We start from the raw sequence: 19973 nt of genomic DNA on the forward strand, positions 1-19973 counted from the left end.
TTCCACTGCAGGAAAAACCCATATAAGGACATACTAAGGCCGCTTTTTACCATGGGTTAGTAGAAGGACACCTTTATTCTTAATAAAACAAACATAATTAGAACAATTTTAAATGGCTATTTGCATTTTTCAATTATTAACATATACATGAGGGCTTTTGCTAAAATTCAAAGCTGAATTAAAACTACGGACATATAATGTGCTATTAGATTTTTCTTCAAAATACATCCTTTGCTTCCCTAGGAAATATTTGCACACATACAAATGTGGCAATATAAGCACTATCATAATACAAGGGAAAATGCTGAACTTGATTACAGCACATCATTAATGTTAACATAAAAACTACAAACTGATTTACACATCAGCTACACCATTTCTATGTCACACCGCTTTAGTATTTTTTCTCTTTAATTAGCTATATCTTTGGCCGAGACGCTCACCTTTTTCAGGTTGCTTCTAATTCTTAAATAGTGATTTTTCTACATCTTAGCCTTTTCAATTTTAACCATCTTTGGTATAATAAATACATATCCTGAAACATTTCACTTTTTTCCCTATTTGTGGATGACTCGAAGCTACATAGTTCCAATAGCCAACAATTGGCAGGATTGGATTGGATTTATTAACTTGATATACCGCTCAGTACATATGTTTTAGAATGGTTTACAGAAAAGTAAATAATATACATACAAGAAAAACAGGAAAACTAAGGGGTCCTTTTACAAAGGCCCGCTGAAAAATGGCTTGCGGTAGTGTAGGCACGGGTTTTGGGTGCATGCCGATCCATTTTTTAGCACGCCTATAAAAAAGGCCCTTTTAAAATTTTTGCCTTAAATGGATGTGTGGCAAAATGAAAAAAAATGGCCGTGTGTCCATTTTGGGTATGAGACCTTACTGCCAGCCAAACTGTGCAATAATGGCCTATGCATGCCACATGCCACTTGGAGCTTGTCCATTACCCACGCCTGAAAATAACAATATTTTTTAGATGTGCATATTGGATGTGCGCCAAAAGTGAAATTACTGCAAGAGCCACGCTGTAGTCAAGCACTAACTCCATTTTTGCGTACACTGGTCGCACCTAGATGCTTACGCAAGTTTGTAAAAGGGTCCCTAAAATATTACCTAAATAACTAATCATACTGCTAACATTAACAGATCATAAGTTCCATAACAAAGGTCCCAAATAACTGTTACAGTCAAACACTTATTTATTTATTTATTTATTTATTTATTTATTTATTTATTTATTTATTACATTTGTATCCCACATTTTCCCACCTATTTGCAGGCTCAATGTGGCTTACATAGTACCGGAGAGGCGTTTGCAGGCTCCGGTGTTAACAAATACAATGTGATGTTATGATAGGATAAAGTTCATGTGGCACAGACACATTAGGGAATCATGAATGGTAGTGCATTCCACGGTTGCGTGCTTATGTAGGAGAAACTGGATGCGTAAGTTGATTTATATTTAAGTCCTTTGCAGCTTGGGTAGTGCAGGTTTAGGAATGTTCGTGTTGATTCGAATGTGTTTCTAGTTGGTAAGTCGATCAGGTCTGTCTTGTGTCCCGGGGCAGATTTTGAAATCAATGCGTTCTTTGATTGGGAGCCAGTGTAGCTTTTCGCGGAGGGGTTTTGCGCTTTCAAATCGCGTTTTTCCAAATATGAGCCTAGCTGCCGTATTTTGAGTGGTCTGAAGTTTAAATAAAATTAGTTTCAAAAGGCCAAGTCTTCAGTATTTTGTGAAACCCTAAATAGTTGGTCATGCTGCTAACGTTAGCAGGAAGCGAGTTCCACACAAAGGTCCGAAATAACTGAATGCTCTCTTTCTAATAGAAGTTCATTTAATCACTTGAAGTAAAGGAAGTTGCAATAAATTTTGCTGTGAAAAGTGAAGAAAAAAATCGCTGATGATATTGTTGAGCCAAGATTTCTGAAAGATATCCTGGAGAATGCAAGAAAAATGGCCTTGAAGGCCAAACACAAGGTCTTAAAAACAAGGCAAAATGCCGCCTGAGGCAGAGCTAGGATGCCACCTCCCCCCCCCCCCCCCCCGGCTGAGGTACCATCCTCCTGGGTCGAGATGCTGCCCCCCTACCTACCTCCAGCATGTTCACGGCTTTACACTACCGCCGGCACCCACCTCTTCCCTTTACTGCGGCTGCCTGAGCGCCTCATGAAACAGGAAGTTACATCAGAGAGGCGGCCACAGAAAAGGGAAGAGGCGGGTGCCAGCTGCAGGGCAGCATAAGGAGATCACTGCCGCTGCCAGGTAATGCTGCAAATGGGAGATGCTGGGAGCATGCAGAAGGCCGCATATGGGAATTACTGCCGCTGACAGGAAACACCAGGGAGATGCCACTCCTGAAGGTGGCCTAATGGTCAGGCTACCCCTGGTTATATGATCAGTTCTCTTCCCACTGACTACTAAGGACGCAATATTGTTTTGTACAAGCTGAAACCTCTTCTGCTGATTAAAGTCAAACCCTGATACAAAGAATTACAGAAATCAATTCTACTTCTGACAAATGTATGAATTAACTTAATCAGATTGGACCGAGTCAGAAAGACGCTTAAGCTGTAGAATTTGTCTCAGTTGAAAGTAACAAACTTGATTAATTTATCAAATTTCAAAGCATTGTCACAATAAAACCCCCAAGTCAATATAACATCCTTAAAAGGAAAAAGACAACCACCAATTGAAGGAAGAACAGTCAAATGTTTGCCTTTTCGAGAGAGCCACATGGCGGCAGACTTATCTACATTCAAAATCAAATCATGATCCATTAATGAAAGAACAAGTTTACAACTGAGATCAGACATAACCTGCACCTGATACTCCTTCATAAAAACAATGATTTGAATGTTGTCTGCAAAAAAATGAAACTTAAACCCTCAATTCTCACACAGTACATCCAAAGAAGCAAGATATAAATTGAAAAGCATGGTTAATAATTATGAACCCTGTGGTAACCTCACCTCAAATATTTACAAGCAGATGACTCAGAATGCCAACATTCAATCTGTGATCAATTGAAGAGATAAGATTCAAACCAACTGAGAACAGTGGATTGAATACCAAATTTACTCAAAGTAACAAGCTGCTTAGAATGAGAAACAGTATCAAAGGCTGAACTGAGATCCAATTGAATCCATAATGCATCAAACTAATACAGTGGCGTTCCGACCCTAGCTGACACCCGGGGCGGATCGCCGATGCGCCCCCCTTCGGGTGCAGCGTGCCCCCCGGCAAAATGACACCTCTTTCCCCCCCCCCCCGGGTGTACGCCACTGGGGGGGGGGGGGTGCCGCGGCAGTGTTCCGGGGCAGACTCAGAGGGCGCAGTGAACACATGCGAATTGCGAACTTTCTTGGACTGAGACAGGGCAACAGGTGCGCGCCGCGGCACCCCCCCCAGCGGTGTGCACCCGGGGCGGACCACCCCCACCACCCCCCCCCCCCCCCTTGGTACGCCACTGAACTAATATATCATCAACAATAGACACCAAAGAGACTCGGTGCTATGATGTGACCTATACCCTGACACTTATGTAAAAGTTGTTTTTCAACAAAATCATCAAGCTGCTCCAAAGCTGCCTTTTCAAGCACTTTTGTTAACCAAGACAAATTGGAAATTGGATGAAAACTAAAATAATTTAAAAGCAAAACAAAATAAAAACAAAGCTTCTCAGTTTATATCAAGATGACTTTTGGGCGTGAAAAACGTGCTAAGGTAACTTTCCTTAGACGAAAGTTGAGAAAAACTGAAACCATTCCTCTGACTGGTGACTGTGATTTAAAGGAACTTGAACAGGAAGGTGTGTATTAATATCTAGGAGTGGAGGAACAATCAACAATCAAGCATAAATCACTGAGAAAAATGATTAGTAAAGAATATTATAGGAGAGATACAAGCCATTAATAATTGGCAATCCCTGCGCTCATACAGCTTTAGAATTTTAAACTGGTCTCTTAAAGACTTTAAAAAATTGAATGTAAGATCAAGAAAATTTCTCCATCTCCATGAAGTCATTTATAGGAATCAGTGTATGCTAAAACTGTACATTCCCCAAGCCAAAGAAGGAATGGGTCTCATAGAAAAAGATTATACCTGTCACAGCTCCTGGCCATGACCAGGCACTCGGCTTACCAGCTGGGGAGGGCTTCGCGGTTTCACAGTGTCCTCTCCTCTCTTGATGATGGAACCGCATCGGACTGTTGGGGAATGGGTCTTAAGGTGTGATCACACACCGAAGATACAGCTTTGTGAACTGCAAGGGGAGGTTCCGCCAGGTCGCAGCTTCTACTTCTGGCCAGAAGGGAGTATTTCTAGGGGGTCTCTACCCTCAGCTGATGCTTGCGCAACGACTCAGCAGTCTGTTGCTGTTGCTGTTCCTGGTACCTGTAGCCTGGTTCCTGAAGTCTTGTTCCTGACATCTTGCTCCAGAGGCCTTGTTTCTTGTTTATGAAGCCAAGTTCCTGGTTCCTTTTAGCTGAGCTCCTGAAGTCCAGCTGTGCCAAGCTCCTGGTTCCTGCTAGCCAAACTCCTGAGGTCCAGCCGTGCCAAGCTCCTGGTCTCTGCTAGATGAGCTCCACAGTTTCAGTAGGCAGTTCCACTCATGTTCCTATCCACAACTCTACTCCAGACTTCCAGTCCACAGCTCTACTCCAGAGTTCCAGTCCTCAGCTCTTCTCCACAGTTCCAGCATCCCTGACTCCTGGATAATGACTCTGTCTGCCTTTTTGGAGCTCTTCTTGAGTTAGAGCTCCATGGCCCAAGTGTTCACTGCTTACTCAACCACTCACGTCAGCATCAGTGACAATACCTACTGTTCTACTATCAAAGACCTCCAGGCTTATTTAATAGAATGAGATCCAAATGCACGAAGGGTGTTTAAATATGAAAGAAAACATCCAGAATCCATCTTCATCATTAAACCTGGGGAAACATTCCAACAGGTACAACGAATTATTGAGGATCCATTGGTACCAAAAAGGAATCAAGGAACAGAATTTATGAAAGAACTGAATCAGCAAATGAGAAAAAAAAATAAGTGGCAAGTGCATAAATCCAGCAGAAAGGGTTATTCCAGGAACCATTCGTTGATCAAAACCAGACACACGAATGGTTAAAAAGTGAATTGAAACTTAAGGATAAGCAATTGATAGTTGCAGCCTGGTACATAAGGTTACAGATGAAATGGTTTACTGCAAGCATAGAAAACACTAGAACAGCAGACATCTGCAAATTCTGTAATAACAGTTGGAAATGGTCATCCACCTAGGATAATTAACGAGCCCTTTTACTAAAGAGCATTAGAATCTGAATTTAGTGCAACTTATTGCAGGGCTTTCCTGTGTGCTAAATCCAGATTCAACAAAGCAGTATTTAGGGATTTATGTATTTTTATTTTTGTCAGGTCTCATGCTAATTTTTGCATTAGCGCACGGGACTTACAAAAAATTAATGTGGGAGCATTTACCAGCATCTATTTAGGCGGCATTAAGTGTTCCTGTGTTAACTCAGCATTACCCATTTAGGGGTAAATTGAATAAACAGCGGTGAAATTTAGGCACCACGATGATGCGCATTGAATGCAAATTCTAGAACAGCAGTTCCATGCACAACTACCATTATAGAATATTAGTGTAAGTTTGCATTTCATACCTAACCTTGGGAGTGAGCACTTAGTGGAGGAGTAGCCTAGTGGTTAGTGCAGTGGACTTTGATCCTGGGGAACTGAGTTCAATTCCCACTGCAGCTCCTTGTAACTCTGGGCAAGTCACTTAACCCTCCATTGTCCCAGGTACAAAATAAGTACCTGTATATATGTAAACCGCTTTGAATGTAGCTGCAAAATACCACAGAAAGGCAGTATATCAAGGTGAGTTAGGATGCGAGGCATGGTCTCAGCAGTGACATTCAATCTTGGGTCCCATACTTTTTCACATATTTCTGGCACCTTAACACTGTTTTTCCAATCATTAAGATTTCCCTTTTTTATATAGGCTGATGATATTCAGCTCTTAAGTGCTCTTGATTCAGTTTCTCTTGCATTACTCTCTGATGTTTTCCTAGTGTAGGAAAAATTGCTGATGGGCTCCTCAGTAATGGCCTTAATTAAGTTCATCCAAGACTGATGGCAGAATAATAATAATAATAATAATAATAATAATAATAAATACCTAAAAATAGAAATGGCAAGATTCTGGAACAAACCATGTTGGGTTATCCCTATTGTTGTAGGAGCCTTGGGCAACATTACACCAAGTAAATAGATTATTTCATGTATGACAGTCAAGCCCAAAGCCTAGGTAATGAGATCAGTTAACAAGGAAATGTTGGTTCCACAGTACTGTATTTATTTAAAAAAAAAAAAAAAGCTAGGATGTCGCCAACAGTAGCTGTGACTAGCTGAAAAAGGAATAACAATAACAATAGTTCTATGGTAGCAACAAAACAGAATTCTTAACTCCAAGCACTCATCTGTGGCAAACATCCAGTACAGTTCATTCGCTTACTCAGTTCAGAAGTTGGAATAAATTATAGAGAGGGGAATTTTCAATATGACATCCAATCTGATTTTGGATGTTTTGCAAAAACATGTCCAAAATTTCAGTGCCAAATATGGTCATTTTTGAACCAGAAAAATCTTTTTGATTTGAAAATCGCCCTATTTTAGACATTTTTTTAAGGGCCACTTTCAATCAAAAAATGTCCAAGGGAAAAACGCACAAAAACAAAGCACTGGGATGTCTGGAGGCCAGCAGTCTTATTAGACTGGCCACACAAATATCCCAGCTGAGCAGTGGGGCAGCCTAGGGGCACTAGAGTGAACTTCACATAAAAGGTCCCAGGTACACATCACATCATAACCCCCTTATATTGTATGGTGAGTCCTCCAGGAATAGCAAAACAAATATACTATACCCAACTGTACACCACTACAATAGTCCTTATGCCTGCAGAAATCACCTATATGTGAGGTTCCGTAGGCATTTTGGGGTTTGGGGAGCACTCACACATTCCACCACAAGTGTACCAGTTAGAGTAGGATATGGGCCTGGGTCCCCTTCTCTACAGTCCACTACACCAACCACTAAGCTTCCCTAAGGACGTACTTGCTCTTCCATTATATCTGCAGCTGTCATAGAGCCTGGTATGTGTTGTCACTTTCACCTCTTGGGGGGTGGGAGGGAGTCAATGGCCACTGGGGGATTAAGGAAGGGTCATGACTTTATCCCTCTAGTGTTCATTTGGTCAGTTGGGCATCTTTTTGGCACTTAGTCGTTATTGCAACAGATAGCTAAAAAGTTATATTTTTTGCTCTGGATGTTTTTATAATTTTCCATTATCGCAGAAACACGTCCAAATCATAATCCCGCCCTAGTCTCACCCAAAACATGCCTCCAACATGCTCCTTTCAGATTTAGATGAACTTCATAGAAAAATGTTTTCAAAATGAGTTTCGAAAATAGCAATCTTGACATTTTTGCGAAGAAAAGTCCATCTGCTATTTTGTACTATTTTTTGGACATTTTTCTGTTTTGAAAATAAGCCCCAAAGACTTTCATGAAGACAAAAGGTTATTTCATTCCGTTATTCCATAATTCCTTCTAACAGCTCTTCAGAAAGAAGAAAAGGAAGGCCTTAAGCCTAGGAGTAGAGTATATTGCTTACTCTCTCCATGGAGAGTATCCAATATGCTGATTTCTGGCCCAGCAGAAGCCAAGAACAGCTGAGAGTAAAATATGAAAAAAAGTAGAATAGCTTCACATTGCAACTCTCAACCTTTCTACTGAGCAGTTGTCACTGCTGACATCATCTGGTCTTAACAGCATAACTCATTTTACCTATATTTATAATCAACTGAACAAGAAGTATCGCTAAACATCAATGGTACTTAAGTGTTCAGACAAAGGTTAGATTCAAGAATAGATTAAAACCCTGACCTTGGGACAAGGGTCACACATGCTTAACCTTATAGTTCTAAATTTCTTAGAGAGAGCAATGGGTAGATCAGCCTTGGAGAGATCTGTCAACCCTAAGTACAACTGATATTCTCCTTCCCCCATCCCTCCCACTGCAGCAGCTCTGAGCTCTCTGCCAGAGTCCTGCAGCTTTTTATATTTTGTGAGTTGGTTTGGGCCAAGCTCTCTTTAATTCTGGCACTGGGACAAAAATATAGACAACACTGGCTCTAATCAAACCTCTGCTATGGTTGGAATTTTTAAAGGAGCTGCATAAAAGTAACTGAAAAAGAACAAATGGGGGAAGGTAGAAGCGCAAGTACAGTGGGATCTGGCTTTCTGGGGAGAGAAGAGAGAGAAAATGGTGAGGTCCAGTTTGGGGGTTGGGAGGGAGAAGACAGAAGGGGGAGAGATTATGGTGAGGAACAGCTTTGGGGAAAGAGTGGGAAGAAAGCAGCAGATAGGAGTTAGTTGCAAGGATCTTATGTTGTGAGAGGGGGAAGGAAACATGTGGGGGAACACAAAGAAAGAGTTGGTTAGGATATGATTTAAGAGGGAGAGAGAAAAAAAAAGATAGGGACCTGCATCATTCATTCAATACTGCCTTTAGCAACAGACGCTAGGCAGCATAGTCCTGCACCCTTCCCTTTGCCAGTTGGGTTTTCAGGTTATTCCTATTAATATGCAAGAGACAGTATACCTCCACTGTATGCAAATAAATTTCATGCATATTCATTGATTATCTTGAAAGTCTGACTGGCTACAGTGGGCCTGAGGGCCATAATTGGAATCTTCCATCTAATTTTCTCTTTGAAAATCATCCACAAGTAAAAAGTGCTCATGGACTTTGAACCTGCTTTTTGTGCAGTTGAAAATTCAATGAAAATAATACATATAGATTTGAAAATACAATCTAGAAGCATTATTTTCCTTTCTGACTGTAATGTGGCTCTGTAGAACACCTCATAGTATTCTATCTAGAAGTCCCCCATGCTGTGAAATATTGCACATAATTCTAGCTGAATTGAGGAAGGATAATGGCTATGAAAACTGCCCTCAATATTTTACAGGGCAATTTTTAAATAGCCTGCTGAGCTTGCCCACCAAGGAGTACATTGTACCTGCAAGTGTACAAGCATATTTTGAAAGAGAAATGCACCAGAGTTGTACTTTGAACAGCAATATAAGTTTAAGTTTATCAGTTTGATATTCTGCCTCTTTCGAAGCACAAATTGAGGTAGTTTACATATAACTATTCAGGTACTTGCACTGCCCCAGATGGGCTCTCAATCTAAGTATATTGTACCTGGGGCAATGGAGGCCTAAGTGACTTGCCCGGGGTCACACAGAACTGCAGAGGGAACTGAACCTGGTTCCCCAGGATCTTAGCCCACTGACGACTGTCAGGCAGCAGTGGGAATTGAACCTGGTTCCCCAGGTCCACAACCTGCTGCACTAACCATTACAAAGCTGCCACCATCCTTCACATAGGGGAATTTCAAACTACAATCCTTGCATGTTGTCTGCCAACTCTGCCTTGTTAGCTTGCACTAAAGTTATTTTTCAGCTGTAAAAAAATACAATAGCATCATAATCTCATTCATGAAGCGGGATTTAGTGACAGAGAGAAGACAGGCTTGTTAGGTGGCCAAGGGCTCCAAGAGGAAATGTACTGCAAAATTCTTCTCAGGATGCAGGCCTGATAAACTTTGCATTCAGTAGAAACTATTCCCTTCTGTTTGACAGCGTTTTCATGTAACATTTTGAAATAAATATTCCGATTGCGATATCTGGCTACATATATTTCACATGCCTTTTCCTTTCATCCATTTTTTTTCCTGGTTTACAGTTTGTCTTTAGGGGCCTGAACTGATAATTGACCCTGTCAGTGTGGCACTTTTTTCCCCTTAATTCTTTTTTTCCGAAATAGTAGCTTGCAGTCCATGGAGAGCTATTATCTAAAACTTGGCATTCAAAGCAATCCCTTCAGCAGTAATAAATGATTTTGTCAGAAGGGTGCCTTTCCATCCATTCTCCAACAGGTATCATAACCGCCAGCAAGCAGTATGTCTGCTTCCCAAAGAAAGGGCTCTCGCTCTCTGTACTCTTAGGGTACTATTTCAGTGACTGAGTAGGAGCATAGAATTCCTTTTCAATTTTCACAAAGCTAGCATTTTACAAAAACGATGCCCTCTAGTAGAAACAACTGTCTGAACTGTAAAATGGATTAAGCAACACACACACAAAAAAAAAAGGTACCTCAAACCTCCTATATTTGAGCAATAAAAATCTTTTCCCTAAATTGTATTAGTTAACCATAACCAGGCTCACAGCTATTAACAGAGACGTGGCCTGTACTATGCATAAATTTCCAGGATTCGCAGTCCTTATTTGGAAAAATGAATGCACATAGCAGAATAGAAAGGAATACTTTGGAAAATGGCATATCAGGATTAGATAACTGATGTGAAGGGGCATTTTTGATATGACTTCTAAATCCGATTTTGGACGTTTTGCTGAAAACATCCAACACTCAAGTGGTGAGCATAGCAATTTTCGAATCAGAAAAAGTCTTTTTGTTTCGAAAATGGCAATTTCCTAGACGTTTTGTGCTCAGTGCATTTTCCTTTTCTATTTTTGAAAAAAAAAATCCAAGGGAAAAATGCACAAAAACAAGCCATTGGGTTATATGGGAGGCCAGGATTCTTAGTAGACTAGCCACACAGACATCCCAGCAGAGCAGTGAGGCACCCTAGGGGGCACTGCAGCAGATTTCACACAAAAGATCCCAGGTACGCATCTCACCATTACCCTCTTATATTGTATGGTAAGCCCTCCAAAACCCACCAAAAACCTACTGTACCCAACTGTACACCACTACAATAGCCCTTGTGCCTGCGGGTGTCACCTATATGTGGGTACAATAGATTTTTGGTGGGTTTTGGAGGGCTCATACTTTCTTCCACAAGTGTAACTGTTAGAGTGAACTATGGGCCTGGTCCCCTCCTCTACAGTGCACTGCATCAACCACTAGGCTACTCCAGGGACCTGCTTACTGATCTAATAGGACGTTGTCATAGAGGCTGGTATGTAATGTTCCTTTCACATCTTTGGGGGTGGGAGGGGGTCAGTGACTACTGGGGGAGTAAGGAAGGGTCATGCCTTAATCCCTCTAGTGGTTAGCTGGTCAAAACATCTAACTTTTAGCCCTGCACGTTTTTGCTTTCTTCCATTATGGCAGGAAAACGTCCAAGTTCTGGGAACGCTGAAATCCCACCCCCAACATGCCCCCAGCATGTCCCCTTGTGATTTGGACACAGTGCAGATGAACTACATAGAAAATGTATTTTGAAAATAGCGATTTGGACGTTTTAGACAAAAAATACACCATCTGCTGTGTGAGAGGGTAGGTGAAAGGGGATCCGGGAAGGCACGCAGAAGGGGGGTGCAGGCAGCTGGGGAACCCCAACGGGGCAGACTTCATGTGCACAACACCCACATTCAGAAAGCTGCGCTACCGGAGGCAGAGAGGTTGGCCGGGTTAAGGAAGAAGAGGAGGAACTACCAGTCCCAGAATCCCTCTCTTCCCCACCCAGCTGTGCAAGAATTATGGGAGGAGATAGAAGATTGGGAAATGGTCGCTGAGGGAGGTGATGAGGGCCAGCTGGAGAGGTTGGGGGCGGGTGAAGTTGAAGAGGAGGATAAAATGGAGGTTACTGAAGGACTAGAGAAGGAAAAGATGGAGATTGGAGCTCTGGCTCAAACCCGAAAAGCTGCTGTAAGAGGGTGGCTAGCTGTGCCTTGGAGAGACTGGTGGAAGACCAGAGGAGAGAGACTGAGGCGCTGGGAGAGATCTCTACTAAAGAGGAAACAGGTGCAGCCCCTGGGAGAGAAAGAGGGATGGGCACAATTGAAACCCCAGTCTGAACCAGGTGGGACCAAAGCTGTGTAGCTGTGCTATAAGAAAGACTGTGTAAACTGTTTCATACTGGAAAGGTCTGGGCCTGCAACCTACCAAGCTATGCTGTTTTCTTTCTGATCATGTACTGTTCCCTAAAAGAAGTAATTTTGGCTAAAGTGAAGTTATATGGACTGTTTAAACCCTGAATGAGACTTTGGCAGCAAACCTTAACAACCTGGGAGTAAGGTGTTTTCCTTTTGTGTCTATGCTGAATGGAAGCAAGAAAATAAAGTTTTTTTTTTCTATAAACGTTCTGCCTTGATTGAGCCTCTGTGGAAACAATAGAGAGAGGAGGAAGTCCTGCAAGCTCTCAGGGGGTCTGGCGCTGAGTTCCCAGAACAGGCCAAGGTGGTGTGGCGTGAGGCAACAGTCGGGTGAAGAAGGAAGCTAAGCAGGGTTGAGCCTGGCTGGGTCCTGGAAGGGGGACCCAGCTACAGCTGCTTTGTGACGTTTTTCTGTTTCAAAAATGAGCCCTTAAGTCTACCAGGCAAATGCATCCAATTTCAGCAAGAAATATGCTGTGGTAAACCTGATGTGATTAAATGAAGATGTGGTTGGCAATTAGAACAACGAACAGGAAGCCAGGAAATCTACTGGGATGTGAGGTTGCACACTGACATTACTGCAGGTCAGTGTAACCTCAGGCAAATCATTGTATCTCCCTGTGGCTCATTTTTACCTACTCAGACTAGGGAATGATAATAACAACGCTCCTTTCTTCCCTTTGAATGTTCCTGTCTAGCCTAAGCATTAGAAAGCTGCTGCCAAATACAGTTTAAGCACTGTCTCCCCTAATTCTACAATCTTGTGTGCACATTTTCAAGCTTGGTGGACAAAATTGCACACACAGGGTATAGAACAGTGTCAGTTACACATGTAACTTAATTATCTAATTAGGTGTCAGTTGACACAGTTAACCAATAATTGGTGATTATTGGAGTTAATTGACACAAGTTGGCCCTAATTTGCAGTTACAAATAACTGTGCTTTGGTGATATATTATATTAGAATTTAATTCTAAATTCTCATACATGTGAGAAAGGTGTGGACATGGGAGAGGCAAGGGCATGCCAAGCAGTTATGTGCTAAGCTTTTAGAATCAGGACCACCGAGGAGGGGGGCAGGAGCGACAAAATTCCCTGGGCCCATGCCTCCAAGGGGGGCCCAGTGCTGCAGGGCGGGACACAGGGAGGGAAGGCCCGAACGGATGCGATCTGCAGACTGCCGCTGCTGTGCTTCTTTCACACGGAGCGAGGTCGAGGTGAGGCGCTATGATTTGAATCGGTGGTGAATGGAGGGGGGACAGCGACGACGACGACCTCGGAGGGGGGGCAGGGCCCAGAGGGTGGCCTTGCCCCGGGCCCGGCCCAGTCTCTCGGCGGCCCTGTTTAGAATATGATCACCTTTACGCATAACTGCCTCATTCAGGCAGGTGCATTTATGCCTGTCACAGAGTACCCAAATGCCTGCACCTAAAGTATTATATAACAGCAATTAATCACTTAGTTACAGAATTCACCCTTAGTGCACACAGTGAGGAATGGCTTAGTGGTTAGTGCACCTGTCTTGACCTCCAGAGGTGGTCAGTTCAAATCCCACTGCTGCTCCTTGTGATCTTGGACAAGTCACTTAGGGGCCCTTTTACTAAACCGGTAGTGTAGGCACGTGTGTTGGGCATGCAGTGGGCCAGTTTTTACAGCATCTACCAAAAAGGGTTTTTTAATGGGACAGGAAAAGGGCCTGCAGTAAAAACGAAACAAACGCGCGCCCAAAACTGGCCTGAGCCCTTAACAGCACTCATTGATCTAGCGGTAAAGGCTCATGCACTACACATGCGGTGACCGGTTGGCACGCGCCAATTACCTCCAGAACCAGCATGCTTAGGAGGAGATAGATAAATAAATAATTCACCCATGCGTTATGGGTGCACGCCAACCCTGAAATTACCGCCAGGAGGGTGCACTGGCCTGGCAGTAGTCTCATTTGGGTGCACGCCGCATGTGCATAGAGCTTACCATGGCTTAGTGAAAAGGCCCCTTAACCCTCTATTGCCTCAGGTACAAACTTAGATTGTAAGCCATCCAGGGACAGAGAAATATACCCAGTGTACGTGAGTGTAACACACCTTGAGCTATTACTGAAAGGTTGTGAGCAAAATCTAAATAAATATTTCTATAAAAGTCATTAATAATTGCATATGCAAATTTGGGTGTGTGCACAATTTGTGCACACAATTTAACTGAATAATGTGCTAATTGTTTTTTTTTAACAAGCAATTACTCACACTAATTAAACTTAATTGAAATGTACACATGTAAATTTAGGCATGGCTAGTAGAGTTAAGTGCCATGCCTTATAGAACAGCATGCAGACAGATGTGCACACAAATTTTAATGAGCATCAATTAACATCAATAATTGGTTGTTATCTGTAGTAAAAAGGCTGATTTTCCTCTTTTAAAAAAAAAGTAATGGCCATGTGCTAATGTTGCCATTAGCGTGTGGCCATTAAAAAAATTAGCGCATGAGCACTTCTCAACATCTATTTTGTAGGCAGTAAGGGCTCACACATTAATTCTGCACTAATCATTTAGTGAGCGGTAATGTAGCTGAGCCAATTGATTAGCACAAAAATGCAGATTCTCCGCCCCCCCCAGACATGCCCCTTCTGCAATAAAATTTAAAAAAAATGTAGCACATGGTTTACGTGTACAGATCACAGAATTTCCATAGGATGCCTGGGTGCATCGCAGGTACAGCCATTCTAAGGGGCAGTAGGTGCACACTACCACTTACCACAGTTTAGTAAAAGGACCCCCCCCCCCTCCCAAATGGGATCCAAGATGGCGACTAGAGCAGACACGGCTACACGGAGCTCCTGAACACCGCTGAGGTGGCCAGGGTTGGGAACTTTCCCCAGTGTTAGAATGGGGAAAAGGAAAGGGAAGCCAAAGCCACTTACCACCTCAAGTCCTTTGGAATCCCCACCCGCCCGTCAGACTACCCTGGAAAGTTTTGGCATCCAGAGGCTAGGAGAGTTGGTGATCGTTTCAACTGAATCCGCAACTTTGGAAGCGGACCGTAGCATCGAGGGAGTCTCACTAAGCCCTCCCTCTTACACAGCACCTCCAATACCAGGCAGTAGATACACGCCGACGGGGACACAACGTGTGGAAGCGCCCGAGAGGGAACAGGCTTCTCTTGTTGCGAGAGGAGGACCCGAGGCTGTGTTAAACTCAGGAAGAGAACCTTCAGAGGAGAGTCAGGCTTGTCAACTTACCTCCCCTCCTACCTGAGGCTCTACTTCCAGAAGTAATGGAGTATTGGTGTAACCTGCTATAGTAACATTAGAACTATTATGGGATGCGATTCAGGGTTTAAATTCCTCCCTCCTTCAGGTTTCTCTTTTAAAAGGAGAGATTGTGGATTTGAAACAATCAGTAAACAGGGGGGTTAGTTTTGTCTGATAATTTTGAAAATCACAAGTATAAACCCGAATCATTAGAAGGGGAGATAGAGCGTTTACAAAGTTTTGCCTCTATAGCTATTAAGGACAGAGATGTACACGTTTGTAAGCTGGAGTACTTGGAGAACCAAGGAAGGAAAAATAACTTGAGGTTCTTAAATTTTCATAAGTCACCACTCATCTAAGTGGAGGAGTAGCCTAGTGGTTAGTGCAGTGGACTTTGATCCTGGGGAACTGAGTTCAATTCCCACTGCAGCTCCTTGTGACTCTGGGCTAGTCACTTAACCCTCCATTGCCCCAGGTACAAAATAAGTACCTGAATATATGTAAACCTCTTTGAATGTAGTTGCAAAATCCTCAGAAAGGCGGTATATCAAGTCCCATTTCCCATTCCCATCTCAGCTCTTGATATGCTAAGAAAATATTTTGGTGAAATATTGGAAATACCGACTGAGGGTTACCCACCCGTAATCAGAGCCCAATATATCATGGGAACTTCTAGATCTACAGTACGACCTCAATCTGATTTAAACTTGACTCAATTTCTGGAAAGTTCCTTGGATGTAATAACCCTCCTTGTGACTTTTGCTTTAGAGCCAGACAAAAATAATATTTTTCTAACTTATTTTCGACATATGAATGCAGACTTTTGGGGAGCAAAAATAAAAAATTTTCCTGACTTAGTAAAGGAAACACAGAAAAGAAGGATAGAATTCTTAGCTTTAAAACTTAGAATTCTTAATTTAAGTGGTATGTTTGTGTTGAAATTCCCTTGCAGGTGTTTAGTAATGTTAAATTTAAACAATTGTGTGTTTTTGGACCTGAAGAAGCTACTAGAATATGTAAAATCTAAAGAAGGTGTTAGGGATACCTTGGTCACATCTAGTAATTGAAATTGCTGTGTATCGGTTGCGAATCTCATGCTCTCTACTGCTCTACTGATAATTATTTTTCCTTTGTATTTTTATTTATTTCCTAGTACTTGGATCCAAAATATGTGGACAAAGGGATGATAATTGTTTTCTTTAGTAAATAATTTTTTCCTGTTAATCATGATTAGGAAATACCTAAACATTTATGTTAACTATATAAATGTAAAATAAAAATATATTAACACATTAAAAAAGCAAAAAAAAAAGGACCACAAATAGTGCTTCTAAAATAAGCATCTATCCCCGGATTCAATATATGGCACCTGAAAATTCCAGCGGAAACCGAGGCATATTCATAACAATGTGCATAACTTAATTGGTTAACTAGCTAATCAGCACTGTTAATTGGATGTTAACAAGCAATTATCAGCACTAATTGGCATTAATTGAGAATTACTCACACAATTCACTAAGTGTATTCTATAACATGGTGCGCCTAAATTCTAAGGCATAGATAAAAATGGGGGTGGGGCCAAGAACAGAGCGTGGGCATTTCTAAAATCTATGCCCATTATTATAGAATATTCCCAATCTGCACCTAATTTAGATGTCAGGATTTACACCAAGTAAAACATGGCCTAAATGGACGTGACCAAGTTTAGTCACATGGTGAGCCGCTCAGCGTATTCTATATACTATGCAGAAATGTAAGTCTACTCTATACAATTTAGGCATACTTTAGAGAATATGCTTAGCTGTAATTTTTTTTCACGCAGATTTTTCAGGCACCATATATAGAATCCAGCCCCTAAGGAATAGATTCGGTAAATGACAGTCAAAATTCAGCACCGAAAAAAATCGGCGCTGAACGGAATTCTATAAAGGGTGCTTCAGTGCATGTAGCACTGGGATCCACATTCAACTTTGGGTACAAGAAGTTACCCCAACTGAAACCACATATAAATCCTGGCACGTAAGTTAGGAATGGATCCCCAGTATTCTATAATACGATGCACATCTTTAGTGAACGCCCCTGACTTGCCCATGCCCCTCCCATGGCCACACCCTCTTTTGAGTTGCATGCTTAAAGTTTTATACGTGGATCTTTACAGTATAGCACGTAGCTAGATGTGCGTACAAATCCAAATTCTTGACAATTAGTACCATTAATTGATTGTTAGCACCCAATTATTGGTGCTGATTGGCACATTAGCCAATTTATTTGCACGCGCATCTTGGGATCACACGCAATGTTGTACTTGAAAATTGGTGAGCCGTTTATAGAATCCAGGTGTATATGTGCACATACATGCACATATGCCAGTATTCTAAACATTTATGCACACAATCCCCCTGATTCTATAAAAGTCATGAAAAATTGTGTGTACAAATTGAGGCATGTGCCTGATTTAAGCATTATATTACACGGGGAAATCCAAACTTAATAAATGACCATTCACTAAATATATAAAGAAGTTTGTACTCTATAGTTTGCGGGTGTCCCCTCAACAATGAACACTTTAATTAATAGGAACCTCAAATCTCCCAATAGGGATAAATACAAATGTATTAAACAACCACTATCTATAAGGGAGTCAGTTAATATCATCAGTTCCACTAAGGGAAGAAAAGGAGAAAAACCAACCAACCGTAAAAACTCACCGTAGGTGAAAAAAACAGTTGATTTTTTAAAAAACCTGATTTAAGCATGCAATTTAATAGAATAACTAGCCAATTAGTGCCAATAATTGGCTTTTTAACAAGCAATTATTGCCACTATTCAGATTTAATTGGAATTTACAAGTAAATTTAGGCCCAGGATCCACACCTAAAATGTATGTGTAGTCTGAAAAAGGGGGAAAGGAAATGGAAGGGTCATGAATGTTTCAGGGTGGATCGGGGATGTGGTTTTGATTTACATGCGTATCTATAAAATATGGGTGCTCCGTGCATAAATTTAGTCAAGGGCATTTGTACCACGTTTTCGCTGGTACAAATGGTGGCATCTAAATTTAGTGCAACCTCTCTGCCGTAGAGTTATCTGAACTTTAGGCATAGCTTATAATACTGCTTAAGCAAGTTTTTTTTGTGTGTGCTGATTTTTTTTTAGATGCCATTTATAGAATTCACCCCAATAGGTAGATAAATATTGGCAGTCATAAATATTGGCAGTCAGTTCATATAAAATTGCCCTTCATGTGCGGAATTAAAATAATAGAAAGAAATGACACAAGGAATTGAAAGAGAATGCAGGCAAATTAATAAAATACCAAACTGAATAATAATGTCTAAGGTAAAAGTCTGCCCATGTCTCAGCCCGGCTGTAATTTTCTTCCATTCACAGTGAGGGCTTTCAGTGTAGAAAGGCATTAACTGAACAATCATCAGCGAGCAATTATCTTTTATTCACCATCTGATAACTAGGAAAATCTTTTTTCCACACTTACCCAATGACTTGATGCTCATAATACTGCAGTGTCCTCTGGAGAGTCAGCTGTATAGTCTGAGGCTAGAAGATATTAAGAATGAAGAAAAAAAACATGATCAGTAAATTATTGTCAAAATGACTCCTAGCACAAGAGCTGAGCAGGTAACTACTGGCTACTCAGTGAATGAGCAATTGAATTTTTTATAACATTATTACCTTATTTTATCCATTTTCCACATAATTTGCCACAGTTAGGCATAAGAACAAATGCAGAAGTGCTGTTTCTCTCTTTTCTCATCAGTGATTATGAATGTATCTAACATAGTAACACAGTAGATTAACCTGTATGGTCCTTCCAGTCTGCCCAACAAGATAAACTTATTACACATGGTATGTGATACTTCATATGTATACCTGACCTTGACTTGTCCTTGCCATTTTCAGGGCACAGACCGTAGAAGTCTGCCCAGCACTGGCTTTGCTTCCCAATCTCCACTAAGATTCTGTGGATCCATTCCTTCTAAACAGGATTCCTTTGTGTTTATCCCACGCATTGTTTTGAATTCCATTACCATTTTCCTCTCCATCACCTCCTGCAGGAGGGCATTCCAAGTATCTACCACCCTCTCCGTGAAAAAATACTTCCTGACATTATTCCTGAGTCTGCCCCCCTTCAACCGCAATTCACGTCCTCTAGTTCTACCACCTTCCTGTCTCTGGAAAAGGTTTGTTTGTGGATTAATTAGGATATATTTACAACCTTTTTGAAAGAATTCACTCAAGGTGGTGTACAATAAGAATAAATCAAACATAAGCAACAGACAATTACAGCAGTAAAAATATTCAGTTAACAATACAAAGTATACCTTTCAAAAATGTGAACGTCTGTAACGTATCACCCTTCTTTCACCTTTCCTCCAGGGTATACATGTTCAGGTCAGCAAGCCTCTCCTCGTACATCTTGTAACACAATCCCATACCATTTTTGCAGCTTTTCTTTGCACAGCTTCAAGTCTTAATACATCCTTAGCAAGATATGGCCGCCAAAAATGAACATAGAAAAAAAACACTGGCGACACCACTCAAAAATGTGTAAACAAAAAAACAAAAGAGCAGTGTGTACTTCTATATGTACTTTTTTACAACTTTTTAAATAATATTTTGAAATTTAGATATCATATAATTATCATACTAATCACAGAAGCCCACATTTGTTTACTAAAGGTAAAAAAGGTGCAAAAGAGAAAACATGACCTCAGTAGACTGTGGT

General features: G+C 41.3%; 1 protein-coding gene across 2 annotated transcripts in view; it reads right to left on the reverse strand.

The window, feature by feature from the left end:
• Window positions 1–19973, reverse strand: part of GUCY1A2 (guanylate cyclase 1 soluble subunit alpha 2) — a 431042-nt gene that overhangs the window by 360032 nt on the left and 51037 nt on the right. For both annotated transcript variants that reach the window (XM_030200255.1, XM_030200253.1), the window contains exon 2: window positions 18723–18784. In XM_030200255.1, coding sequence (XP_030056115.1) covers window positions 18723–18784 — 62 coding nt within the window. The remainder of the gene's footprint in view (window positions 1–18722; window positions 18785–19973) is intronic.

Source organism: Microcaecilia unicolor, chromosome 4 (assembly GCF_901765095.1).
Source record: "Microcaecilia unicolor chromosome 4, aMicUni1.1, whole genome shotgun sequence".
Taxonomy (NCBI): Eukaryota; Metazoa; Chordata; class Amphibia; order Gymnophiona; family Siphonopidae; genus Microcaecilia; species Microcaecilia unicolor.